This window comes from Porites lutea, chromosome 6, assembly GCF_958299795.1.
Source record: "Porites lutea chromosome 6, jaPorLute2.1, whole genome shotgun sequence".
Classification (NCBI taxonomy): Eukaryota; Metazoa; Cnidaria; class Anthozoa; order Scleractinia; family Poritidae; genus Porites; species Porites lutea.
This window is the reverse complement of record NC_133206.1, coordinates 20674129-20700622: the sequence shown is the minus strand read 5'-3', so window position 1 is coordinate 20700622 and position 26494 is coordinate 20674129. Positions and strand designations below refer to the sequence as shown.

The 26494-nt window shown below is 39.3% G+C and overlaps 2 protein-coding genes across 3 annotated transcripts in view; one reads left to right on the top strand and one right to left on the bottom strand.

Annotated features, from left to right (window-relative positions):
- LOC140940645 (RNA polymerase-associated protein CTR9 homolog) overlaps positions 1 to 15262 on the top strand; it is a 40260-nt gene extending 24998 nt beyond the window's left edge. For both annotated transcript variants that reach the window (XM_073389636.1, XM_073389635.1), the window contains 13 exons: positions 970 to 1058; positions 3766 to 4039; positions 4633 to 4688; positions 5593 to 5685; positions 6276 to 6538; positions 9099 to 9170; positions 10027 to 10162; positions 10602 to 10742; positions 11515 to 11636; positions 12569 to 12622; positions 13299 to 13451; positions 14056 to 14337; positions 15176 to 15262. In XM_073389636.1, coding sequence (XP_073245737.1) covers positions 970 to 1058; positions 3766 to 4039; positions 4633 to 4688; positions 5593 to 5685; positions 6276 to 6538; positions 9099 to 9170; positions 10027 to 10162; positions 10602 to 10742; positions 11515 to 11636; positions 12569 to 12622; positions 13299 to 13451; positions 14056 to 14337; positions 15176 to 15200 — 1760 coding nt within the window. In that variant the 3' untranslated portion in view covers positions 15201 to 15262. The remainder of the gene's footprint in view (positions 1 to 969; positions 1059 to 3765; positions 4040 to 4632; positions 4689 to 5592; positions 5686 to 6275; positions 6539 to 9098; positions 9171 to 10026; positions 10163 to 10601; positions 10743 to 11514; positions 11637 to 12568; positions 12623 to 13298; positions 13452 to 14055; positions 14338 to 15175) is intronic.
- Positions 15263 to 18621: 3359 nt separating this feature from the next.
- Positions 18622 to 22309, bottom strand: LOC140941299 (lysoplasmalogenase TMEM86A-like). The gene is made up of 2 exons (XM_073390280.1): positions 22173 to 22309; positions 18622 to 20692 (listed from the first exon to the last, which is right to left on the bottom strand). Exons 1-2 carry the CDS (start codon positions 22248 to 22250, stop codon positions 19967 to 19969), a joined length of 804 nt encoding a protein of 267 aa, XP_073246381.1. The 5' UTR covers positions 22251 to 22309; the 3' UTR covers positions 18622 to 19966.
- Between the last annotated feature and the right edge of the window lie 4185 nt (positions 22310 to 26494).

Genomic DNA, 26494 nt, shown 5'->3' with positions numbered 1-26494 from the left:
AAACGCCGGGAAGCCGGCTTAAAACATAAACAAGGATTTTCAGAGACACTATTTACTTGTCTTCGTGAATGAAAATTGTTGTCTCTGTATATGTTTCACCGAATTATTATCCTTTTATCGATTGTTAGTAGTCTCTTTTGCAATTTTAATCGCTGTGCCGTTTGTTTTCAGTCGCTCACGAACATCGCTTGCGGGAGTAGTCAAAATGCCGCGTGTATCAAACGCTTTTGAAGATTACACATAGTTGTAAAACCGTTGAACAAAGAAATAAACGTAATAAATTTTTTATCATTTTAAAGCGTATAACTCTATTAATCTTGATTTAAAAAGTCGACTTTGGCGCTTGTCAAAAGTGAGAACCGGCAAGCCGTATAGGTGATTTTAGAATTTTTTTTAACGGTTTTCGGTAAAAGCCCACGCGTGCTTCAATCGACCTGAATGTTGAATGACTAAAATTTGTATTGCAAAATTGTGATCTGTCGGAGGTCTGTATGATAAAAACAGTGCCTCATGGTACTGTTTCACCTCAGATGATGTATAAAAAGTATAAAAGGTTGGTTTGCACGTCTCCAGGCAAGATTTTGTAAAATAAATTGTAAACTTGTCGAACGCAAAAAATTGGGCCTGATTTGTTTTCCAGGCCTAATCTCGTAAGTGATCGAGAGCCATTATGGCTCCGGAATGTGATCGAAGATGATTGCTATTTTTTGGGTGTACATATAAGGCTATCAACTCGATGTAAGATTAAGTTCACTGTTAGCTTGGACTGTTTGCAAATTATTTTTCTCTAAAATCACTTAGCCTTTCCCTCAAAAGTCACATGAATGTGCTCTAAAGTTAACTGATTTGTAAAATACAATTGCAAGCTTATTGTTTGATTTAAATCATAAATTCAGTTAATAGGAGCTTCGCTTTTAGCCCTGGCTAAATCTATATATTAATGTTTATTCCTTTTTTTTTTCCGTTTAGGCTATCTTCGACTTGGTTGCATGGCACGTGACAGAGGACAAATTTACGAAGCATCTGATTGGTTCAAGGAAGCCCTTCAAATTAATCAGGTATTCTATGATTCAATGCAGTTAACAACAAGTAGCACCATCTCTTGTTGTTGCTCAGCGGTCAGTTTGGTGGCTCGAGAGCGGTCAGCCTTGATTGCATCAGCCCCATGTGCTTAGCACAGCGTTTCCCGGCGGACACTCGCTTCGTTTGGCCTTTAGATTGTGCATTTACAGTGTACCTCCACCCCTCCCTTCCTTATATTTTTCCACTGATAAATCAGTATGACAGGTGCCTCCTCCCATTGGCGTAGGGGTTGATGGCTGGAAGGCGCGGGTTTACCAGCCATGGGGGCGTAACTCTATCTAGTGGCTGGACATTCCAGACACCCACCTTCACCGGGCGATACAGTTGTTAACCAAGATACAGTTTGTTATACCAATCTTGCTTCCAGACTCGCTTTTTTTGTCAGTTGTGGGGAGAAAAAAGACTTAGCAACGAACAATGTGGTGGTGCTTTAATCAAAAAGTTTTCTGACGTCATGACCGTTTTACGGTAGTCGTCTGGGCAAATTTCCGTCATTGTGGTTAACTGGTGTACCAATGATTAGAGAGTTGAGAGAAATATCTTTATTCTCTGAGCGGTCAGGGATTAAAAAGTTTCGTTGATAAACAGTGCGTCATGTTAAAACTGCATGTTGGATTGTCTGTCTCGGGTTCTGTAACTTTCCTTCCTCTGAAATACTCTCAAAAAGTGAAAGTTGTGAATTGTAGTATCATTGGTGACGAATTTCTCGTTGATTATGGCGCGAAATTTCAGCGTTAATTTGTAATTTCACAAGTGAAATTATAAAATTGCCATGGCAACCTTCTGTACGTCTCAGTGCTAAGGTGGAGACGAAGTTTTAAGATGTCAGGGCATTAAAGGACTCTCTAGAAAACCTAAGCACACGAAAGAGCACATCAAGAAGGATTCTAACAGGTATTTTGTCGAAGAATTCAGAAAAATCTGAAGTTAAGCCAAATTTAACCTCTTAACCTTTTGAGAGAGTGGAGTTGTCGATTGATACGATCCAGGATAAACATGTCAAAAATCCACGATTGTGAGCGTAATTCGTCACCCTTAATATTAATAGGTAATCAAATGGTATACTCGTGAAATTAGGACAAACCCTGCTGCTCTCGTCCCCCAGAGAATTCCCCATTCTAGAAACTTCAAGGGGAATGGGTACAAGCTTTCGCCGCAACAATTTCTGGGATGGTTTGGGTTGACAAGCGGTACTTATTTAACAATAAATGAATAAGGCTGAGTATCTTATGAAGAACTATGCAGATCGAGGAGGGTGTTATCCGTCGAGGCCGTAGGCTGAGGCGGATAACACCCTCCGAGATCTCCATAATTCTTCATATGATACGAAAGCCGAATTCAATAATTGTTTTATTATTCATTCAAAATGATTCCTAGTGTAAAAACATAGCTAAAACATGCTTACCTCCGTCGATCCATCGATGTTAAGTTCATCTTCGATAGTGCACGTTTAGGTTTGTCCAGCTCCGCAAATATCCTCCAAATAGCAGATGTCGCCCTCCGAGTTGTCTTCTTGGTGTTCTTGCCATGTTTTTACCTATTATTTCGCCTAGTTCTTACTCTTGGAACGAGTGAAACGTCTGCCATTTTTGTTTTCACAACCAAAACAACTCAACCGCGTCCCCAGGTCTTCTCGGTTAACGCTGCATTAACCTACAAGAAAGCTGCACTTTTGACGTCATCGGTGCATTAAACGCAAATTCTTCCAAATCTGGTCATCAGTAGCTGGTTATGGTGAATTATGCGTGTGCCTTCAGCCAATCAGAATCGGGGAAATATTTTGAATGAATAATAATTAACAATTAATGAATGAGGCTTAGTATCTCATAAAGAATGCCTTGAATACCATCGACCAATCATAACTGATGCTTGTCCACCCAAACTATCCCAGAAATCACTGCACCCTAAGCTTGTACCCATTCTCCTTAGAGTTTCTGTAGAAGGGGATTGTAAGAGCCAAAAATGTTATTATTTCCTTTAAGTAACAACCCTTTTTAATCAAACCGTTCAATAAGAAAGGTTTTCGATCAAAACATAATGTTTGAATGACTGCTAGCCAGCAGTATCAAGTATGAATTTAAGAGGTGAGCGAGTTTTCAGTTGTGGTCGCTTATTCCTTATGGAAAACATTTCTGATTTTTCAAGTGCGACCCCATTCGTGCAAACTACTACAACTGTAATTGTTTAATCTCAGTGATCATTACTTAGTGCTAATAGTTTTGCTTATTCTTTTTCACATTATTATTGATATTTTCCCACAGTTTTTGACATTCTCCTATTTCGAGCTATTCGAACACAATCGTGATTTTTTAAATTCAAACTTGACAATGATGGCAAGCAGTTGTTGCGGGCGACAAGAGGAGCCCGCAATCCTTATCTCCAGGTTGTTATTGCGCATGCGTTGCATGTATGGAGCGAGCATTCGTTTGGACTTCCACGGAGAATGAATGGAATGCACAGAACGCAATCTGATCACGCGTGTTTTGACTAACTGTCACTTTAAACTTACGCAAAACACAGCGAACGAATAAAAGCGTTTTGACCTTCGATCGTTGTCGCCCGCACTCTGTAACCTTTGTTTATTACCAGTAATACTCTGTTTTTCACTTCCAACTTGTCATGAAAAAAAGTTGAGGCCCCTTGGTCAGCCACTTTACACCTTGCCTGTTTTCCGTTCAACAGGATCATCCAGACGCGTGGTCACTGATTGGGAATCTTCATTTGGCCAAGCAGGAGTGGGGGCCTGGGCAGAAGAAATTTGAGCGAATCTTGAAGCAACCTTCAACAGCCAACGATGCGTATTCGCTATTGGCGCTAGGGAATGTATGGCTACAAACACTACACACCCCTACACGAGACAGATCCAAAGAGAAAAGACATCAGGACAGAGCACTGGCTTTGTATAAACAAGTGCTGAGAAATGATTCCAGAAATTTGTATGCAGCGAATGGAATTGGTTAGTGGTGCATGATTCGTTGCTTGTACGTTGCTTTTATTAACGAAGTTGCAACACTCCCCACTTAAATAGAAATACGTATATCGCAGAATGTAATGCAGTATTTAGTTAAGGCTCAATTGTTCAAATCTTCGGCGAAGTGGTTGCCTCCCACCAGTTGGGGTTTTTAATCCTGGTATGTTTTTTTGGACTGATTATTCCTTTCAAATGTTTTTCGCGGAGTGCCCGTAAAGTATCTAAGTATCTTTTACAGCAAATTTCTTTTCTTACTCCAACGTCATATGGAGCTAAAAAAACTGATTTAAAGATAAATTGCATTAACTGCTTTCTGAATTGAAAAAAATAGGTAGTCAACTTAATTTAAAACTTTTAAAACTTTTATGAGGTCGGCTAACGTTAATGGGCTAATGTATTTTGATAAATGAGCATTTCCTCAACCTCAACATGTATGATCATTCTTCTAGGACCGAAATACTATATAACTCTATTCATGCAATTGAAAAGGTATCGACCATAATTTATTACAGGCAACAGAGCTCTTAGGAAGTCAGAAATTGTTGTTGATTGTACGCAGCTGTTTTTTTTTCCTTCAGGGTGTATTCTTGCTCATAAGAACTTTTTACGGGAGGCTCGCGATGTTTTTTCTCAGGTAATTAATAATGGTAAAAGAACTGAGTGGAGTCCAATTTGGCTGTAATAGAGGGAAGTGTAACGTCACGTTACCAGGGTAGCAAAATTTCCGGATGACAACAATAGGGAGTTTTTGCAACGGTGACGGCGAACAGCAAAAAAACATTTCACGTGCCCGCTTTATGGAGTAGGTGCGCACAACACAAAAATTTTGTTTTCCTTTTTCCAAACTTACATACGATCCCTTCGGATTTAACCAAGAAAATTTCCCCAACATTTGACAAATTAAATGAAATTAAATAAGGTCGATGAAGTTTGATACAGTGCGAATCCACTTGTAAGTGACGTTTTGGTTTGTTGTCATCCAAAAATGTTGCTACCATGGCAACGTGACGTAACGACTCCTCCTCCTCTCTATTATACGAATGATTAACAAAATCAGACGACCGCATACCGGGAGTCCAATTTGATTACAGAGCGAATTGGACGACACAAAGTTCTGTTACTAATTAATCATAACCATAAGAAAATTTGAGATATTCTAAGCTTTTCTAAACTTAAAGCACGGGCTATTCTGAGAGTTTTTTGCTAGAAGTGAAAATAAAACCACTTTCAATTGCTACAGTTGATAGCCAATCAGAATTGAGTATTTTGTTATAGTCATGATTATTACAAGAAATGATGAGTTGTAACTACAGCATATGGGCATCAGGACAAACACTCTCTCGAGTTTTTGATATAACAGCGTCTCGAATGATCAGAAGTTCATGAAAAAATTCGCCAAATTTTATGGTTATGAAGATCCTATTTTCAACTTCACAATATACAGCCCTTTTCATGACCACCATGACTCTAAATTTTGAGTATTTCAGGTTTTCTCTTAGACTTTTCTTTTCTTTTTCTTATTCACATCGTATTCACAGGTCCGTGAAGCAACTGCGGACATTCCTGATGTTTGGCTTAATCTGGCTCATATTTATGTGGAGCAAAAGCAGTATGTGGCGGCTATCCAGATGGTAGGACTCGTCTTCAGATTGCTTTTCAGCTAGTCCAGAATGTAGTTTCTAAGTGTGAACAGTATGTGGCGGCTATCCAGGCCCTGATTCTACAAAGGTTGGATAGTGTTACCCTCGGGATAAATCACTATCTAGAGAAAAAGTATGATTTGCCTTATTCACTAGATTGTGATTTATCCAGTGGGGTCTTTATCCATCTTTTGAATTACTGGGGCTTGATGTACAGACTCTTGTGTACCCTACCTCTCAGCAAATCCCTAGTCAAACAAAAAAAAAAATACGCTCACACTATGTCTCAGTGTAAACAGTATATTTAGCCTGGTTAGATTGTAGGATTCCCCGGGTTTAGATGATACATCAGCTAACCCATAGTCAAACAAGGTGCAAACTGTTGTACTGCATCTAAGTGTGAACGTGTGTCAGAAAAATAGATTTTTTTTTGTACCAAAGTTTAAGCCTGGAGCCCTAACGTTTTTTCTCGATTTGTGATTTGTGATCTTTTGAGTTCTTGTCTATTTGATCATATGTAGTTGAATACAAGTGAAGTTGTTGTGTAGTGACACATCAGATGTTTTATCATTCGCTTGCAGTACGAGAACTGCCTGAGAAAGTTCTTCAAGCATCACAATGTTGAAGTGTTGCTATACCTGGCCCGTGCTTATTTCAAAGCAGGAAAAATGAAAGAGTGTAAACAAGTGTTACTCAAGGCTCGCCATATTGCTCCAAATGACACTGTCATGTTGTTTAACATCTCCCTGGTGCAACAGCGCCTTGCGACAGCCATTTTAAAAGCCGAAAAGAGCCCCCTTAAGGTCGTGCTTGGTGCCGTCAGAGAACTGGAACAAGCTCAAAGGTAACTGGGACAAATTTGGGAAGTTGTATGTAATTCAGTTAGTTTTGGTTACCAAGTGATCGTGGTAAAGCTGCAATAACAGGAAATCATTGGACAATGTCGCACAAAAAAAATTAATCTCTATTTTGGTTGGACCTTGTTCCTGATCGAATTTTACCGTGCATAATCTAGAGGTTCCATACTGGAAGTGAAGTGCCGCCAGGAGCCCATAACCCGTTCGACTGGGAAATCCGGATTTCGGATTTTGCAATCGAACGCGAGATCCGAGAACGGATTTCACGTCCAAGAAATCAGTCCTCAGGGTGGATTGCAATTAAGGCCCCGTTCATACTAAGATCGCTTAAATGAGATCGATCTGAGATCGGTACTGAGATCGGTTCGAGAACGTATGAGGACCTGTTCACACTGACGCCTTCTAATTAGACAAATAATTCCTAACTTGGGAGGTCTAAGCAGTTTGTTTACCCTCTGGCCTCGCGTGAGTTGGGTTGCGTGACACCGCCCGGCTTTCTTTTTCGGGCGTTTTCTGACTTTCACGGGAATCTTTTTTTCTTTTCAATAATAAGAGTTGGTTTATGCTTAGGGAGCGTATATCGAGTTACGGGATGCACGCAGGCAGTTTGGAGAGCTCAAAAGAAGCAACTATAGCTTATTGAGTGCTCTCCAGACTTCCCAAGTGCACCACATAGCCGAGAAAATCGCTTTCTTATTGATTAACTGCAAAATTCTCGTAACGCGCGGCACAGAAAAACAAACGCTTCTATTGGCTGGTTACAAACACGCCACAATAGTCTAGTTTGAGAGAAAATTCTTTTTTTAAAACTGACAGTGAAAATGTGCTTATTTATTCGTTAACGATCAGTTGAAACGAAGCAGAAACAAAGGTAAAAGAGTCTTAAAGTCCACCTCAAGTTAACTTCGATGTTCGTAAGAAGACGTGGAGTATGGTTTGGATTCGTTAAAAAGATGTTTGTGTTTTGCTTGGCGAAATCCAGAAAATCAGTCTCTTTTAATAGCGAAGACGACTGTCATCCTTCGTTAAGCTTATATTAATTTTATTACGAACAATGGAAGAAGTCTTACATGTACTGCCTGGTCATTAAGGCTTCAAGTTGAGGGGACCATGCAGCTGTTTAGTGTTTTTGTTACTAATAAATTTAAGCTAATGTCTTCTTGTGTAATTTGTCTTGTTAATGCGAGAGAAATTTTCCTACCTCAGCCGAATTGTTCGGTTATAACAAAAGTGCATGATTTTTCGCTATGACTTTATAATTAACTTGTTTTCAAAATGAAAAAAAAAATGTTAAAAACGGAGGGTACTTTATACAAATTGGATAATTTGCAGTCTTTTTCCAGCTGAATGTCAGTTTTTACCGCAAACTCTTCAGACTTTTCAACGACTCAGACTCTATTATTTTCGAAACATTTTCACCGCTTTTGCTGTTGGTTTGAGTGGCTAGAAGCTCAATTCCAAAAAATCGAGGAAATTCTTCAGCACTACCGTCGATTCTTGGACACTTAGTTGAGAAAAAGAGATGTAAATCCGAGTTTCATAGACACAGCTTTTAGATGTTTCGATCGAACTTATTTCAGCAGTGCTTCCAGTCACGTACAGGAAAACCCCTGTTTCTTTACAGCTTTTGCGATGTCCGTATAAACGTCTGCGTTTCGGTGACTTTTGTCTATTTTATCTTGAATCCGACGGTTAACCTAAGCAGCGATAAGAGCTCTGGCCTGTCTCCGCCGTTCTCTCTCTCTTTTTTTATGTTTTCGCAGGCATTTTTTGCGACTTGCAAAAAAAAGTCCTTACGCGCGATTGGCTTGCGTGACTCTCAAAGAGAAAAGGCTACAAAACTAGATCGCTTTCAGGACGTGTTTGCGTTCTCACTCAGCACGGAATAGCGTGGATCGATCTCGGACCGATCTCAGACCACCTCCTGAAGCGATCCAGGTTGGATCGATCCCAGATCGATCTCAAAAAAGTGCGAACGTACCGTTCGATGGTGAAATCCGAAAAAGGATTTGCAAAACTATTCTCGTGAACAGCGGTCTTCTTTTGGCTAATTATGCGTGCGCGTGCAATACCGCTGTTCTTAAGGACAGTTTTTCAAACCCTTTTTCGGATTTCTCAATCGAACGGTAAAAAAAAAATCCGAACACATATATCTCGGGTTGCGTTCGATTGGGAAATCTGGATTTAGATTTTAAAATCCGGATTTCGGATTTGCGATCGAACGCGAAATCCGAAAAAGGATTTCAGCCCCGAGGTTGCGTTTATTTGGGAAATCCGGATTTATTAGTTGACTACGCCGCGGTCATGTAATCAATCCCATTTTAGAGTAGTGTTTTTGTAGTGAGACGTCCTTGCTTTTGCGAACTTTCGGAAAATGGTCATAATTGAAATGACAATATAAGATTTGAAGGCAGTCATTTATGAGAAAATAGTGCGTTGCTAATCAGACTACATTGGTTACTAGGATGTGGAGGATCATCAGAATAGTGAGTCAGAATAGTTTTTGAATATTGTAAGGGGTAATCATGTTTTGATGTCGTATTTCAGGAACTTCACTTGGCTGAGTCATAATGGTGATCGTATGAAATTTGACCTGAGTTGGGCTGCGTCAGAGGCCAGGTATTTGTCAGTGTTTTTAAGTGCAAACATTTTATGCTATTTACTAATGCATTCGAGGGCAATGTTAATCCAAACTTTCGGAAAAAGCACACACCCCTTTAAGGAGGGGACTCGCTAAGGAAGGCTTTAGTCTTTGACTGGACAAGGCCGCCAAGCTGCCTACGAGTGACAATACTTTCTCAGTATAAGATACAGGGCTGTTGTTAAGAGGCGGGGGTCGGGGATTTCCCCCGGCTACTATGAACGTGGCCCCCGGCTACTTTCATGGGAAAATAGAAGAAAAATAGAACCATAAGAAATCCCTAGCTGTTTAATTCCCTTCCAACTTGTATTTACCCTGCAACTTGAAATCTTGGTGACAGCCCTGAAGGTAGACAACTGTCTGACGCGGACCACTAGAACTCTGCATCCGGCTAAGAAATAGCCTTCCACGCGGACGCACGTCACGCAAACGTCGTCACGCATTCCTGCGTTAACGACTCGGACTGTGGGAGGCTAGAACTGATCCCCAGGATATCCAGTTTTGATTCAGTTCTTTTTAGTCAAAAAACTTTAATAGGTTGTTAAGACAAGGTTGTGGGTCTCTTTCCGCTCTCTCTCCCCGCCCTCCTCCCCCTCTTCCTCCTCCTCCTCCTCCTCTGACTGTATCTTAGACAGAAATAATACCTTTTTGTTGGACTCGCAAATTGCATTTTTTTACTTGCTGATATAAGTTGTAAAAGTTTTCTTGAGTCATTTTTACCCCCTGTGTGACGCAATATTAAAAGAAGAGAAACGTAGGTTCTCCCGGCTGTATAGTCAGGGTTACTTCGTTCCCTCTCAGTTTCTCGTTTTACACTGTGTTTGTTTTGCACAGGCACACATCGGATTTGCTGAGTCAGGCGCAGTACCATGTGTCACGTGCTCGTAAGGTGGACGAGGAGGAACAGCAAGTGCGGCGGAAACAGGAAGAGGAAAAAGAAGCTCTCAGGAAAAAAAGGGAAGAAGAGGAGGTAAGACCCTTATTTATTTCTCCTTCCTCAATTCCTTCAATGGTATTTCAATTACAAAGTGCGCTAATATATGGCCGAATAAGTGTTCATTTATAATGAATGTACCGTTATAATATTTTCATTCCCTCATGTGCGATATGAACAAGAACGGGAATAGCTCTTATTAACTTCGAGACGGAAATGTCATCTAATGATCCGAGTAATATCTTTTCATAAGGTTAAGCAAATCATTTGATGAATACCCCTTCCCCACTCCAGTCTTAAACAATTCTCCCCATCCACCATCCCCTTTAGCTAACCTACGGTAAGAGGTTAGATAACACAACTTATTGAAGACCAACTCAAGTGCGAAGAAAAGCCAAACCAATTTTTTGTGAAGAAAACAATTCACGGTGATCAATATTTAAGAGCTGCTGCCATGATCTGTTCTTATTTTCAGAGACTTAAAAGGGAACAGAAAGAACAACAAGAGAAAGAACTTCTTGAGAAACGTCAGCAATTCAAAGAAGCAACAAAAAATCTGTTGGTGTTTGCACCTGAAGAATTAGCTCCCAAGGAGAAACCGTCGAAAGGAAGAAAGGTAAACTTGAAGCTGTTTAATCGGCTGTTTTTGTTTGACAGTTTTGACTGGTTTTATTGTGTTTGCTTTTACATTGCATGTTGGCGTTGTGGCACTAAGCCAATCTTAAAAAGAGCTTATAGTGACATGCACAATTTTTCCCGCGCTTCATGTCAGCTACAATTATTTGTTTTGAATTCTTATTGCTTCATTGGATTGTCTTCCCGTGTTGTGATTGGTTGGTGCAATAAGCCAATCTAAAAAACAGCTAATAGTGACACGCACAAGTTTTCCCGCGCTTCGTGCCAGCTCGAGTACACTTATTTTCTTTGAACTCTGATTGATTCATTGGATTGTCTTCCCGTGTTGTGATAGGCCAATCTAAAAAACAGCTAACAGTGACATGCACTAGTTTTCCCGCGCTTCGTGCCAGCTACACTTATTTTCTTTGAATTCTGATTGGTTCATTGGATTTTCTTCTTGTGCTGTGATTGGTCGGTGTTATTATTCGTGTATTGAGTGTAACGACACTCAGCACTTAGCAGGGGGACAATTTACCACAGGCATAGAGGTATAAACGAGGTAAACATTTTTGTGAAATGCATTAACAGATTCCCTATCCCTAAACTAGACTTTTACAAGACCTAAAGATTAGGGATCTGTTAAAACATTTCACAACAATGTTTACCACGTTTACCTCCCTCTACGCTCATGGTAAATTGTGTCCCCATGTAGAAAGTGTTATGTTGTTTCAGATTTCTCCTCATGTTTTCTGTTTTCTTTGCATGCACAGAAAAAGACCGCTGATGATTTTGTTGCCAGTAATGACGAAGAAAGTGACGATGAAGGAGTTGAAGATGGGGATGAAGAAGGAAAAAAAGTGAAGAAACCGAAAGTTAAGAAGGAAAAAAAACGGTAAGAAAAGCTTTTAAAGCTGTTATATCACTGTGAAATTGGTTACTTGTTTCTTAGCCACTGGGCACAACTACGATGGTATTGACGGACAAACTGCATAACCACTGCGGAAAAATGATCTGGAAATGTCAGTTGTCAGTTGAAACGCAAGTCTCGTTTCTTTCTCTGGTCGCCATTATTTCTTTTCTTTCAGTGTTGTTTTCTTGTTTTGTTCTTTGTTGTATAAAGCGTAAATGCACCGCCCATAAAATGCGTGGGCAAGATACAAGCAGAAACAAGTGCGCACATGAATACCAACAACCTCTGGCAAGGGCCAGAGCCCTTGGTTTTACAGCCTGTCTGCGATGTTGTCGGTCGGAAGCTGTGGCTTCCTCAGTCTGTGTGTTGATCTGTAGGGGTTTGAGATCTCTCTGGCAGACATCCTTGAAGCCAAGCTGTGGTCTGCCTGTGGGACTAGTTTCCTGAGACAGCTTTTCGTGAAGGAGCTTCTTTGGCATTCGGTCATCGTCCATTTGGACAACCTGACCAAGCCAGCGTACTAATCTGTGCTTAAACATGAGAAGTTTACTTTTTCCAAGACGTCTTTATTGGTCACCCTGTCCTGGCACTTGATATTTAGTTGACGTCTGAGGCAGCGCCTGTAAAATGTGTTTAGTTTGCGTTCCTGGTGGGACCGAAGCGTGCAGGACTCGTTACTATCAGCTTCGTATGTTCAGTCACCGGTACTAACAGCGGTTTTATTCAGGACCAGCTCACCCAGACGATCATTTTTCACCTACTTATGATAACAGCTTTAATATGCACGTGAAACACAGAGTGATATTTCTGTTTGTTTGTTTGTTTGTTTGTTTGGTGTTCTGCTCATTGATGATCGATTTGGATACAAGCTTGAAAGCAGTCAAAACTTATTTTGCAACTTTGTTTCCTCACAGGAGGAAAAGACGTGTCAAGGAAGAAGGAGATGAAAATGCACCAAAGAAAAAGAGGTAAGTGCTTAGCAACAATGCGGGACACTACATGTAATATATATTTGGCAATTCATGTCGCTTTTCTTAAAGGGGATATGTCACAAAGATATTGCTATTTTAAGTTAATTCTGTACTGAAGTCTTTACCCCATACACAAAATGCTCTTGACGAGCTATATATAAAGAAGATATTGAACAAATTTCACCAGGGAGCACTAACCATGATAATTGTTGCAGGCAAAGCATGAAAACTTTCAATTTTCAATCAATGTCCATCTTTGCGATCCTTACCAACAGATGACAGGAGACAGTTCAGTGGCAAAATATAGTCTTAAAAAACGAAGCTGGGTCATTTTTTGTGAAATTCAGTTGATACGAAAAACGTTTTAGCTTTTGAAAAAGATAGCAAATAGCATGACATAGGCCCTTTAAACAAAGTGATCGTTCAATTTTTTAAATCGTAGCAACTTTGACTCCGAAACGTCAGTCACTGTCAACAACAACAGTCCTATTCAGGACTACGTTCACCCGGACGATCATACTCAACCTACTTAGGAAATACTGGTATTCTCCATGTTGTTCTGTTTAGACTCCTAACATTTCTAATGTCGAGGGTTTGTTCAAAATTCCATTTTTTACTACCACCAAGCCACACTAACTGGTAACAATCCATGATGTATCATATTTTGTTGCAGAAGCCGTAAGCAGAAAACTGAACCAAAAGAGAAGAAACCTGCCGAGGAGAAGCTGGGGGCAAAACAGCGACTTAAAGTAAAATCCAAAGCGTTCGTTTCTTCTTCAGAGGACTCGTCAGATTCAGAGGCCGAGAAACTCAAGATCGCTGACATGTAAGTACTTACAGTCCGAGTAAACGGAATATTTCACAAGAAAGTGTTTTGCTTAAATACACTCGAGCATGTATAAACGGTAACCTTTCCACAGTGAAACAGATAAAACTTTAAAAAGGTAAAGGCGCACACGAGCAAAAGGCCCAAAAGGCCGGAGCTAATACCGGTTCATGTCTAGGAGTATTGGTACCCCTCCCCCACTCCCTGGACAGGTTTCTAGTCCATCGCAGGGTTACCCCCAGGCGTATGTTGCCGGTTATCTTTTATACACCTGGGTGAAGAGAGACAAAATGGAGTAAGTTTCCCTGTCTACTGAACTAACGTGATGGGCGAGGCTTGAACCCGGACCTCCAGATCCGGAACCGCTCGGCCACAGAGGCCTCCACAGATGAAATTTGATTCCCCGTGAAACAAAAAGAATAATAGTTACAGTTATGGATGACAGAAATAGAGAAATAAACGTTCTCTTTAATTGGAGGGGTGTTCTTTGCTGTATGGTCAGCCAGACTGGCATCTACAGATTTGTGACATCAGGTCCAAAACACGGTTTTTTTTTAAAAGTGAGTATACGGCAAACAAGCGCGGTTCTTCTTACCTTCCATAGGGGAAGTGATGACGAAGACATGAGTGGCAAATCTGACGCAGGAAAAAGCGAGAATGAAGAGGAAATTGAAAAAGAAGAGAAGGAAGACAGTAACGAAGAAGCAGAAGAAAAACCACAAAGTGGAAGGAAACGATTACTGTCGAGTGACGACGACGATGATGATGATGATGAAAACATCAATGATGAGGAGGAAGAAAAACCACAAGATGATAATGATGATGATCAGCAGCCATCCACAAGTCAAGAGACACCTAAAAAGAAAAGCAAAAAACTTATTAGCTCGTGAGTACAATTTTGTTTTCTCCTTTTAAGTAGGCGTTCGACAGCACGTTTTTCGGAATGACTCAGGGTGCGCCCAAACCTATGTCCGATTGTCCAGGACAGGTAGAAATTTAGTTCGGACATGTAAACCTTTGACATGACTTGTCCGTGGGACAAGCACATTTTTAATTTTAAAAAAAAGAAAGAAACAGTTGAAAATTGTCTTTAAATTGCAGTAGAATTAAAATTCATCTTAAAAGTCATAAAAGCAAACCTCATACTAGACAAAATAGGGTTAAATATTCCTTTTAACTTCTTCATTCCACTATCATTTCATTTGTTTTTACGAGCTCCGTTTTAGGTTTAAGTCAAAAACAATTTACAAGGGTAATAATGTGATTTTAAAAACATTAAATGCCCGATTGTTTTTGGGTTTCGAGCTAAACTTTTTGGACAAGAACTCTTGGGTTTCGGACAACCAAATTCAATACAGTGCTTGTCCGAAGGAAAGTGGTTAGGAACATTTTTCTGTTACTCTGAATGACGCCAGATAACACCTCATGTTTTGGCGCAATCCCTGGGGGATTACTTGATTAACTGATTCATGCGGAAACCGGTCGTTTTCGATACGACCTCAAGCACTGAAATTACATAAAAATTTCGATCACTTCAAGTATAGTTTGCACGGACATAAAAACATTTGGGGTGAATATTCTTCGTACTTTAAGCCAAGTGCGTGAAACTGTTTACACCTCGACTGAATAAACTTCTATCGAAACGACTTGTTTCGAAGTGACTTTGTATTGAAACGACCGTTAACCATGGATGCGTGCTTTAACTTTGTCGTGTCTTTCCGCAGATCCGAGTCTGAAGATGAGGACTAACAAGTAGTTTCCAGGACTTAGCGCTTGCTCAAGGAAGAGGTTTATGAAGAAGGCCAGTGTCACTCTCTAAAAAAACAACAACAACAACATTAAGGACAAAAAATCAAGAATTGACCGTTATAATTGCACAGACGCCACCAAGGTGTAATAAAAAATATTGGCCCTTTACGCTTTAGACTTTAAAGTGGTGACATCCTTACCCAGGATTGCAATTAGCGATATTGATCTCTGTTTTAACATCTGAGGTGTCATTATAACTCCGTACGGTTACTAGAATACAAAGAGGTATCTAGTCGGTATTTGTAGTCACTTAGGGCAAAATATTTAAACGTAGTTCTAAGTCATTTTCAATTTGCGCAACGATTTTATCTAAACATCATTTATTGTGATTTTTCCGGTGGATAGCGCTATCCAACGTTTGAACAACCGGAGCCTGGAGGTTCAAAGGTTCATTAAACCGCGGCTTAAGTTAGACTTCGTTTAAATATTTGGCCCTTAGTGTCCCTCTGACTTAGTCTTTTTCACATCAGCCCCCTTCTGCAGTCTGAGGGCAAGACCGTTTTTGATGAACATTTGATGTGAGCAATTTTGACAACCCCAATTTAATGATCGGCATTCCTTTGACAATAACTAACAATTTCCTCTCTGATCTTGGAGTTTGAATCATACTAAGGCACTGAACCTTTAATCCTTGTTGTCCCAATAGTGACAAACCACAATTTGCTCTTAACAGAATCAGTTATTTATACGAAAAAAGATCATCGCAGGTGTAGACGCAACTTTTGCAGTTGCGAAAAGAAAGCCTGAATTTTTTTTTTCAGACTTTCTTTTCGCGACTATAAGTTGCGTCTATAACTGCGATGATCTCCTTCTTTTGGTGAAATCTTCACCCCGCATTTCTCATATACGATTTCCATATATTCATAGCTTCAGTATCAGTTTTATAATCAAGTTGATCTCCTAACGGAAAATGCATTTATCTTTAAACAAATTCTCCCAACTAATGTAATCCTTTAAGGAAAGGTATGGAGAGTTGTATAGAGAATTGGTATGTGGAAAATGTTATACAACGCTGATGATGCATAGAATATGCTTCCCTCCTGGCAAATGGAAGACTTCTACAGACTTTGTTAAAACTATCTCTTAACCCCTGTAAATATATTTCACAGCAGTAGTCTTTAATAAACACTCTTGGTCAAAATGGGTTGTTTGCTTTTTTGTCAGAAATTATTGATCCCAATGCGGTCACTGTTGTTTTTCAGCAGCATTTACCATGATCTTTTTTGCCCTTCATGGATGCTACTGTCACACATTCATGTGTGACCATTTCTCGTAGGCCACTGCCATACCAAACACCAAAGTTATTACTGTATGGCTTAATGACCACAACAGTGAAAATGCAAGTCACAACAAGGGCCACAAGAGTGATCACAATAGCCATGATGTTCACAATGGTGACCACTATGTCCACGACAACCAAGATGGCAGCTGTAATGACCACAACAAAAACCACAATGACCATTACAGCAACCACATCGACCACAACAGGTTCCACAAGGACCAGGCTGACCACAATGAGAGCAACCTCAAAGTCAGTGACCATGACAACCATGATGACCACCACCACAACCTTGATGACTGTGGCAATGGCAACACGGGTCATGAAAGTGATCATCAAGACAGCCATTGCAATGACCTCAATAACCAGGATGAGCACAATGACCTCAGTAGTGGCTGTAATGACTAGGATAGCCAACAGAGCTGTGACAGTTACCACAAGGACCATGATGGCAACTACGATGACCTCAACAGTAACCAGAATAATCAGAACAGTCGCTGGCAAACACATCATCCATGGCAGCAACCGCAAGGACTAGGAGAACCACTACCATGACAGCAACAATAATCATCTTCAAAAGTAGGTTGAGTTTGATCGTCCGGGTGAACGTAGTCCTGAATAGGACTGTTGTTGTTGACAGTGACTGACGTTTCGACAACCTGTGCGGTAGTCATCTTCAGAGTCAAAGTGAGTTGTATCAGGTCAGTTGATGGTATTATACTCTGGTTATTGATCTGATTGGTCAATTACATCGCGATGTTATTGGTCGTCTATCAGTTAAGCCGTGATGTTATTGGCTATGAAGACTCGTAATCAGTGATTGGTGCGTTTCGATCCGTCTATTTTCACAGTTAAACAGTCGTCTATTGTTAGTCAAATTGTCAGTTCATCCAGTCGTTTTCTCGTAGTTAGTATTGCTTGATCTCGTCAATAAGTCCTTTGTTTATAATCATCTTATTAGCAACAACCACACCGCAATGGTGTCCACATTGATATTACCGATAATGATTCACACAAACAATTGTCCACCATGACCAAAACAATCACATCTGTGACCACACTGACCACTGCGACTGCAGTAGCAACCACAAAGACAATGGTAACCACAAAAATTAAAATGATGACCAGGATAACCACAACAGTAATAACAAAACCATAATGACCTCAATGATGACCACCATGATGGCCCAGCATGGATTTTAAGATACCATGACAGCAACGGCCACGAAAACGCCACTTCCAACTCGCTTACTTTGTCAAATGCATGTGAACTCTTCTGGTGCTGAAGTCCTTATAGCCATATCCAATGTTCATCAGGGATTTTTAGTAACATGGTTCTCCCTGATGTTGTAACTCAGATATGGTACGCACTGACTTGCATCAAAGATGTAGACATGGGATCGGCTACAGCAGTCCCATCAGAGACCCTCTAGATCTGCAGGGGCAGGTCCAGAATGTTCAAAAAGGGGTTTGGAAAGGGGTGGCCTGGACAACTTGCCCACTTGCCAGCTATATAGATAATTTTTATTCTTCTCAGAACTCTGTGAAAATAATACAAAATTTCAAAGAAAAAGGGGCCGCCACAGTCTCCTTGGGTTACCCCTAAACCCCTAAATCCACCCTACTAACTAACCACACGATTTGCATTTTGGGTATTCACTTAAGAGGGGTATGACTCTATTTTTTATGCCCTTTGAATCATGTTTCGAGTATTAGTTTGTTAGCTATATTCACATCAATTCAAGGCTAATATTTCTATCAAACCTTACTTCTTGTTACTTTTTCTGCTTTTAAGTTTTTCCATTCACTAGTGAGCAATGTTGGAATATTTCGCTTTGTGTTCAACATCTCTTTTGGGGGAGTGATACTAGAAAAGTTTGGCTTAGACATTTGCCGATGATATGATGAATTTGTTAGCGAGGTCCCATGCTACTATTCCTATAGATATTGACTGTAAAGTATTGAGAAGCAGTTTCCTGGACAGGATAGGTTGAGTGAAATTGAGAAGAGTGTTAAGAACCATGCTGCAATGCATATAAAACAAAAAATTCAACATTATCTTTTTCATTTAAACCAATTTTATTTCAAATAAGTAAATAAAATAATGAACAGAATGTCATCGAGATAAATATAACATACATGTACAACATCAGTAGTCTAGAAATAGAGCAAAATACAATAGGATGCATTTTCACACTTGTTTTTAATATTATTTAAAAATAGCAAACTGGAATAATTTCAAAATAACAACACCAGGAAAAATAATGAATGATTATATTCCAGAAAAACTTTGCATACTGCATGATCTTGAAAAAGTACCTTCTCAGAAATCTGTACAAAGACTAATAAAATAACCCAACCAAATTTAAAATACAATACTCAGCAGAGACTATTTTATTCTCGTTGATAGATTACATAAACCAACCCTGTTGACACTCCCAAAAAGTTTTTAAAAAATTGGCCATAAGCTCTTTTTGCTAGAAACTATTATGTATATATTGCAGAGACCCACTAATGTTCTAAACAAAAACCAACAAAGCTCTGAGCAGCAAAAACACACACACTTGACACTGAAGATTACTGCTCAGTGTGAACTCTTGTCGCCCTATGATACATCTGTATATACACCATGTTGTATTACATAACTTAAATACCGCAAAAATTCCGAAAATAAGCCCGTCCATGTATAAGCCCCTCCAAATATAAGCCACCCAAACCGGTAACGCAAAAAGCCCTCCGTTAAATCGCCCTTCCAAATATAAGCCCCCGAGCCCCCAGGTGGCTTGCCCTCAAATACAAAGTAAAACAAAGCAAAATGGTAACTTTACTTCAAACTATAAGGCTAGCCCAATTGATTTTGAAACACAAATTTCCCTCTGTAGATAAGCCCCTCCGAATATAAGCCCTGGGGCTTATTTTCAGAAGTTTACGGTACGTAACCAACATCGACAGTGGTGAATATTATTATATAATTTTTGTTTTATTTTGTGGAATGGAGAATGGACTCATTGTTTGAACAAAGGTCCAAAGTTTCTATTGGTTTCCTGGCATAATAAAACCACAAAGCGTTTTGGAACAAGGGAAAAACTAACATCACCATTGTCAAGTGGGTTACAATAAACTTTAATACAAACTTTAATGAACAAAAGTTGGAATTATTCTTTATATTGTTGTTATAGGAAGGTTTGTTATTTTATGAGTTTACTCATAAAATGTGTATTAATAATAAAAGTAGGCTTTTGACCAATCACAGTCCACAATATATGCCCATTGTTTTATAAATAAAGAAGGGGACTGATCAAAATTTTACCGTAAGAAATATTTAATAGATACTACCTAGAACTAAAAATAAGCAAATTGAACCATTTCAACAATTGAAAAGGTTCTGTGATATGGGATACATAGTTTAAATTCTGTTGTTTGGTGATTAATCATGCTTTTTACAGCTTTTCATTCTAAGATTGTATTCCTCTTCAATGTTAAAAGCTGAAACCGCAATACCCATCTGTCCAGCATAGTATGTACTCATGATCAGAGCTCTCGCGTACGGTATGGGGAAACAGAATTTGTTCAAAGCAATGAGGTTATCTGAAATATAGAACATTGTAGCACCAAAGCAAGCACTCATCTTGGTCCAGCGACATAAGCCATTTTCCTCAATCTGATTTTGCACGGAGGTAATTGCCCGCCATAGCATTCCGGTGATAACAACACCATAGATTAATACAGCAATCACAAGTTTTCCTTTTAGGCCAGGGTAGCATACATAGTACATGAAGAGGCCTGGAAACAAACACAACAGTAACCCAGGCAATTTACGGAGCTGGAAAGGCTGGAATCCAAATGCTCTTATGTACAAAATATGTGCAATACCAAATGCTATCATCCCATGGATAAAATATGTGTTTTTCCACACAAGGAAGATATCGCCGATCCCTGAAAAAATAAGTCCCAGAAGTATTCGTCGGCTGTAATCATGCTGCTTTTCCAGGCTTATTCCCTGAAGGCTGACAAAACCACACAGACATAGGATTGGTAAGATTTTGAGCAGCGCAGCGAAGACTGTTGGTTTTTCAGACTCGGGAACCCAGGCCACAAAGTATACACACACTGTCTTCAGGAATGGTACAAGTTTAGGACCAACACTTTTGATCTTCAATGAAAGAAAGACACATTTACATTAACTTCAGCTCAACTCTAACTTCTGCTTTACTTGTACAAATTTATTTAAATTCCTTATAATTTAAAGATATAAGCCTGATAGCAAATTACGTTGCTCTCTTCAAGTTGTGATGGATGCATATGAGAGGTTGATTTACACTTAATTGTTAATCATTAAAGCATAATGTAAGACTTAAAAACAACACTATAACAGCACGACATACTGACTTATTAAAACAGACATGAATATGTTAATTTTTTTTTTCTTTGGTTAAAAAAAAAAACAAAGGAAGGTAAGAAATTTCAACCAAGGATAAAACTGAACCACAATATTATTTTATATACTTGAGACAAGAAAAGAAAAGGAAATAAATTAAGAAATATTGTTACATCAAAAACTTCATGAATCACATGAATATGTGCACATTATGTAATAATGTAAAAGCAAGCTAACAGTTGGAAAAGAAAAACAACAAAACATTCAAGTAACTTGGATATCAAGAGGTCAACGTAATCATTATGTGTGAAAAAAATGTCCGTGTAGGACTTTCAAAACAGGAAGTGCGAAACAATGAAGTTGCCCTTCACTGCCCTTGCAAACCCTTTGTCCACCCCTGCCCATCCCACACTTCGCCCACGCAATAAGATATAAAAAAGATCTTGCGTCACACAAATGTTACAGCGTGTTATTAAAGTGTTATGTTTAAAATCTAGTTATTGAATTTGGTGAGAAACTGTTCGCCGAATCGAACGTCATCTGTCGAAATACGATGAAAAAAAAACTCACATTTGTCCTACAAGCCTAACCGCAAATTTACTTAAACAGTAACACGGAAACAACCGCGAATCTGGCGAATGATAGGTGAAAACAAACAACAGTGATCTCACGAAGATTCCCAACTTCTACATCCTTTCCAATCTAAACGTTAAGTGTAATAAACACTGTTAAAAGCGACTTAGTTTTAAATAATCTGTACAAGTTAACTAACGAAATTAACAACCACACGTGTAGGTCGGGGAGGTCGTAGCTACAATGGCTTTTCCCTCGTGTTTTAAGACGTCCCTTTAACCTTTTCTCAGTGATACTAGAACTGAAACTTACAAACTAGCCCAAAAAAAACAATTTCGTCAATTTCAACACAACTGAAACGAATTTCGCAGCCAATTTTAGGCAATAAAAAGGTCGGTCAAAGTACATTCCGTATTACTTTCGCTCTGCTGGCGGGCCGGTTGAAACTTACAAATGAAACACAGAGAGCAATCAGACGGAAATGGTTTGTAACTCCGAACTCATTGAATAGATACAAGTTAAAGGCTTAAACTTACTAGTTTGCTGAAAACGAAGCACATAAAAACTGAAACAACACAACCGACCGCAAGGCAAAAATGGTAAACAAAGCCATGCTTCGGCAATATCGCGGGAAAATTCAACGGCTACAATAATCTCTTGTAACTGTTTAAAGCATACCCACCACTTCAGCCCTGTCCAATCTATACTGCAAAACATACGAGTCTACTCGATCAGCACAATTTTTTCCGTTCTTAATCATTTTCACGAACTTCCAAGTGGTAAAACCCAAATATAAATGCTACAAAATACAACCTGCTACGAGTATTTATTACGCTGGCAAAACCACGTGACTTTAATGAACATCTTACGTCACAAGTGCGTGATCTTATCCACATTTTAAATGCACAAATATTTATCAAAGCTAGAGGAGGAAAACCATTGTTTAGTGACTTTCGCTGTGAGGAATATCTTTGAGAGCAAAAGAATAGTCTTTCCTAATGAAATCAAGTAATATGTTGAACTTGTTTACTAAATTTCATGGTTGATACAACACTGAGTAATTTACGTGCGAGAGAGAGTAGTTCATACGTAAATCCGATTTTATGAAACTCTTTCGTTGCCAAGAAACTCTGGGTCATCCAAAAAATTCAACCCGAGGAAGCCTAATCAGAGACTCAGGGAATCAGGGGGTAACGAAAGATCAGAAACTTATCACCAAAAACCAACAACGCGCGTCGTTCTGCTACATTATAGGGTTGCAAAAGGTCTCAACACGAAAAAGAACTTTTATTTTCATGTCTCTTATCTTTTTTAGTTACAATGTATAAACATTTTAACTTAACATGTTTCCGTTTTTTGATAATTTTCAAGGTGAAGAAAAACATGAAAATTAATGCCTAGAGCTTATAACGATGCAGGAGGTTTTCGGGTCAGTCGCTTGTATTTTTAAATATAATATATTAAAAATATTATAAAATATATTAAAATTATAGTATAAAGGAGGTTATGAACTGTTAGCAAACATCAAGGATCAAAACAATAGTCAGGCTGCTTTTAAAGTTACCAGCTTCATGACGGTGCATGATTCTTTGTTTTTTGTTTACAAATTGTCTCAGGATAAATCAATGAATGCCACTTTTAAATTGGACGGTGAGAACAAAACATTAGGAAGGCTATTGAGTGTTGTTGTTGTTGTCCTTAAAAACATATAACAAAGGATTTATGGGCTCCACTGGCTTCACTCAATAACTATTACATGCCATTAACTGAGAATTAAAGTACCTTGACTCACAAACAAAGCATGCAAGCATGCCAAAATAGAAAATAATAAACAGCAAATATAAAAAATAAGTAAAAATGAAATAAATAAATCAGAAGCATACAAGAAGGGTAAGTGAAGAAGAACAAAAACATCCAAGACTTACAGCATAATGCAGGAGCATACAGAACGCATTACACACAAGAAGAAGCGAAGAAGCGGTTGAATGTTAGATGTTAGAAGAAGCATATTGCTTATGTAACGAATATTGTTTCACCCTTTTGTGAAAAGAGACAAAAAAGCGAAAATGTCCCACCCTCAAAAGGAGTTTCTTGCGAAGGCCAAAGTAACAACGACCGCAAAGAATTTAAAAAATGAAAATATATAACCCTCACTAAAAGAAACTCCTTTAACAGGAAATAATAATAAGAGGTCTTTATTCATGATAAGATAAACATACTTATCCCAGTGTTACAAAATTGTTACTCATGGTTAATGTAAAAAGCAAGCTAAGGTACATGAACTGGCAATTAAGATCTAATAAAATTAAAGAACTAACTCGTATTTAAAAATTAGGCGGTTTACAAAAGATCACATACAACGCTTCGTGTTTACTTAAAGTTTCACTGTTGATTTTCGTCTAAGGTGGAACAGGCTAGTGTTCTTAACCTCTGACAACATGTCATAAAGCGTATGGTCCTCTTAATGCGTATTTTTTTATCTTTTTCTTTCTAAAAGATCGTGTATATCAATGCTATGCGAGATGTACCTACGCCTCTTATATCTATCCAAAAAACGCTGGATCGTTGCAATTGTTAGTTCAGCTTCAGCCACTCTATACACCGCAAGCCCATATGACATGTTAGGTAGTACAATAGAATTGAATAGGTAAACAATTTTTTTCTGATTGTACCCCTTTCTTCTAAGCGCCCTGAGCACGTGGAGAGACTTGTTTGCTTTTTTGAGTTTATTTTTTACATGAATATTAAATCTGGTATCGGACTGAAAAGTAACACCCAGTAAAACAAGATCCTTGACCTGAGGTATTCCAGCTACTCAATCAAAGATCTGTGCATTGCCTTTTTTCATAAAGGCAAGTTCTTTACACTTACTAGGATACAGGTCATACAGTTGTTTTTTATAAAATAAATAAATAAATTTTGACCATTCTAATAACTGCATCACTAACTCGCTCGAACAGTCCGTGTCCCTCCACACAGGTGCAGTTATGGTGGAGTGGTCCGCATATTTATGAAAACAAGGAAATCTGTTAAAACAAAAGATAGTATGTGTCCTTCTCAGAAGGATATTCGTTTTTTAGAGAGTCAACTAATAAAAGAAGTACAAACGCGTGTTTTTGTTTATTTGATCTGACTCTTCAGAAGTTTATTACGCGAAACGTGAAACGCGAAACGCGAAACGCGAAACGTGAAACCCAACAATTCCCTAGAGGCTTCCTCACCTGGCCGTAAACAAAAGCAGGGACCAACTTAGACTACGAGTGGTTTTTTCCTCAGGGATAGTAAAGCGAACCAAACGCGAGCGCGAAGGAAAATCACCCCACGCGAGAAACGCGAGACGCGGCGGGGTTCGCGTCTCGCCATTCTAGCGTGGGGTGATTTTCCTTCTCGCTCGCGTTTCGCTCTCCCTACTATTCCCGAGGAAAAATGGGCGGGACTATTCGTAACCTACGACCAACTCTAGGGGTCTGCTAGGGGTAGCCTTTAAAAGTCTTTTGTACCAAGCTTTGCCGAGGCCTTTCTCTCGTTTCTCGACCTTCCTTCATAACAAGTTGCATAGTATGTAATATAGACCCGCACCAAGGGACTATAAAGGGGACAGAGAGGGCATCCCCCATATACACCCTATTCCATAGGTAATTCGTCTCGAGTTATTTTTAACACCACAGATCTCAAGGGGGATTAGACAACAGCCAATCACATTGCGCGAATGTGTTCCGCGTGGATGACCCACGCTGAGAGCCACGCGTCCTTCACGAAATGACGCAGAACAAAATGGGGGAAGACGCGGAGAGCGATTTTGCTATTCCTTTTGTCGACGAAAACGACTACAGCGAGATTTCTGCGAAAGCTGTGTCAGCGAAACCGAAATTAAAAAAGAATCGCCCTTCCTCTCTTGTATAGAGCTAACAGTAGAGCAGGGAAATCCTTAACACACTGAATATTCTCTCAGGATCATTTACAATTTACAGTTTGAAGAGAGCAATTTCTGGTTTGATGTTTATTTTTTTCAGTCTTTATAGCGATTATTCCTACCCACTTACTTTGTCAATTGTAGGCGAACCCTCCTAAAGCTGAATTTCAAGGGACTATATTCAAGCTCAGAAAGAGAAATAAAATTTCGTCGTTGCTTATTTACGTCCTCCATAAAACGCGAAATTAGGCATTTTCACGTCGTAGTCGTGCAAAAACGGGAAAGAAATGAACAAAAAAGTGTGTTGCACGTGCGAAGTTGTTGTTTTGCTAATTAAACCTATTGTTTTTTTGACGTTCTAGTTGTCGTCCGCGTCGTTGGATCTTAAACTCCCTAATTGTACAAACGACCGGTTTCAATAGACCGACGAAATTTCTCATTTTATTAAAGCACTGAGGTTACGACAACTTCGAGTTAAACTGATTTCACGGGTTGTCAAAGAGTCCAGCGATTCCTTTTTCCAAGGTGAGCGCCGACTCATTTCGCTTCAATATTCAGGAATGCTCTCGATCTTTTTACGCTTTCATTGCCTCTCGCCCGACATGTTTTGCACGGCGTTTGGTCATGCGAAACCTCCACGAAACATCCACGCCTCGCGCGAGGTAAAAATAACTCGAGACGAATTACCTATGGAATAGGGTGTATATGGAGGATGCCCTCTCTGTCCCCTTTATAGTCTCTTGCCCGCACTAACTGACAGTCTTAAACTGCTTCTTGGTTAGCGTTAATGCTTCACAAGCGCGCAGAAAGATCTTGACCTGTCCCAGTTGTGCTCGTAAAGTGCTGGAAAGTTGCTCACTAGAATGCCAAAAGTTGCTACTCAAATTTTAATAGTTGCTAACTAAATTTCTGGTTTCTTGTCCTATCACCCATCACATCGACTGTAACTCTAAAAATGTCATTTACATGGTACAATGCAACCACTGCTTTAAACAGCACATCGGTGAAGATGGTATTGTTACGCTGGTACCAACCTTTGGAATTCTTTACCTATTGATGTTAAGAAAATCAGGCCGTTTTCTAGTTTTCAG

What these genes read in the sequence shown, in the direction of transcription:
- LOC140941299 (XM_073390280.1), bottom strand. Translation starts at nt 22,250, where the DNA reads ATGATTAAGAACGGAAAAAATTGTGCTGATCGAGTAGACTCGTATGTT. An exon ending in GATTGGACAGGGCTGAAGTG is followed by an intron (nt 20,693 to 22,172) that starts GTGGGTATGCTT and finishes CTTTCATTGAAG; the next exon opens with ATCAAAAGTGTTGGTCCTAA.